This window comes from Sinocyclocheilus grahami, unplaced genomic scaffold, assembly GCF_001515645.1.
Source record: "Sinocyclocheilus grahami isolate Dianchi unplaced genomic scaffold, SAMN03320097.WGS_v1.1 scaffold6207.1, whole genome shotgun sequence".
NCBI classification, from domain to species: domain Eukaryota; kingdom Metazoa; phylum Chordata; class Actinopteri; order Cypriniformes; family Cyprinidae; genus Sinocyclocheilus; species Sinocyclocheilus grahami.
In genome coordinates this window covers 6050-6993 of record NW_015510690.1, presented here as the reverse complement: position 1 = coordinate 6993, position 944 = coordinate 6050, and the positions used below count along the sequence as shown (strand labels likewise).

General features: G+C 42.4%; 1 protein-coding gene across 1 annotated transcript in view; it reads left to right on the top strand.

Moving 5' to 3' along the window:
• LOC107577490 (U2 snRNP-associated SURP motif-containing protein-like) overlaps positions 1 to 944 on the top strand; it is a gene marked incomplete at its 5' end in the record, with an annotated part of 9019 nt that overhangs the window by 4021 nt on the left and 4054 nt on the right. The window contains 3 exons of the mRNA XM_016263559.1: positions 42 to 229; positions 352 to 462; positions 617 to 807. Of these exons, the coding sequence (XP_016119045.1) occupies positions 42 to 229; positions 352 to 462; positions 617 to 807 (490 nt within the window). The remainder of the gene's footprint in view (positions 1 to 41; positions 230 to 351; positions 463 to 616; positions 808 to 944) is intronic.

The window sequence follows — 944 nt, the reverse complement described above, 5'->3', positions numbered from 1 at the left end:
AAATATATAAAATAGAATCGAAAATACACCACTCTTTTTAGTTTTGGTTACCTCATTGTTTCCTGCCCTGTCTTTGTCATGCAGTGGCCTGAAGAAAAATGATGGTGACTCTGATATGAGCAGTGATGAAGCTGACAGCCCCAGCAGGTTTGAGGGGGCGGAGTTTAAGAGTTCTCTGAGGAACTTTGAGCTGTCTGAAAGCAAAAGGACACGCCTCCGAGAACTGGAGGTTGGTCACTCACTCAGTATTTCATGTCTCGCTATCTCCCTCCCACACACTCACATACGGACATAGCACTAAAGCTAACTGTGTTGCCAGGCACTATAAAAGTGTGCTTATGCATATTGCAGGTGAAGGTGATGAATTTCCAGGATGAGTTGGAGTCGGGTAAGAGACAGAGGAAGTCTAGTATGACTCTACAACAGCAAGTTCAGCACTACAGAAACAGACTGCTACAGAAGGTAAACTCCAGTTCTCAAACTGCATAATACAAGGTTTTATTCAAGAATTATATAGCATGCCTACATAATCACAGAATTCTGATACAAAATTTGTAACTTCTGGCAAATCAATAAACACATTTCTTTAATTTGCTTTCTGTCACTTCTTCTTTAGGAGTTTGACAAGGACGACCAGGAAAAGAAAGACAAATATTCACAAAAACAGAAAGACCGGTCCAAAAAAGATGAGCGGAGAGATAAAGGGGAGGACAGGAGTAAAACAAGGGATAAAGAAAAAAGTAGAAAGAGTGAGGACAGAGAAAGGAGTAGAGGGCGGAGTCGAGACAAAGAAGAGAGGAGAGAGAGGTATGCACAGACCACACATATTTTGTCTAGTTCAGGGTTCTCCAAACTCGGTCCTGGAAGGGCCAGTGTTCTGCAGTGTTTAGCCAAAGCCACTAGAAGGTAAGCCTGCAACCTTTAACCAAAAAGGCATTACGGCT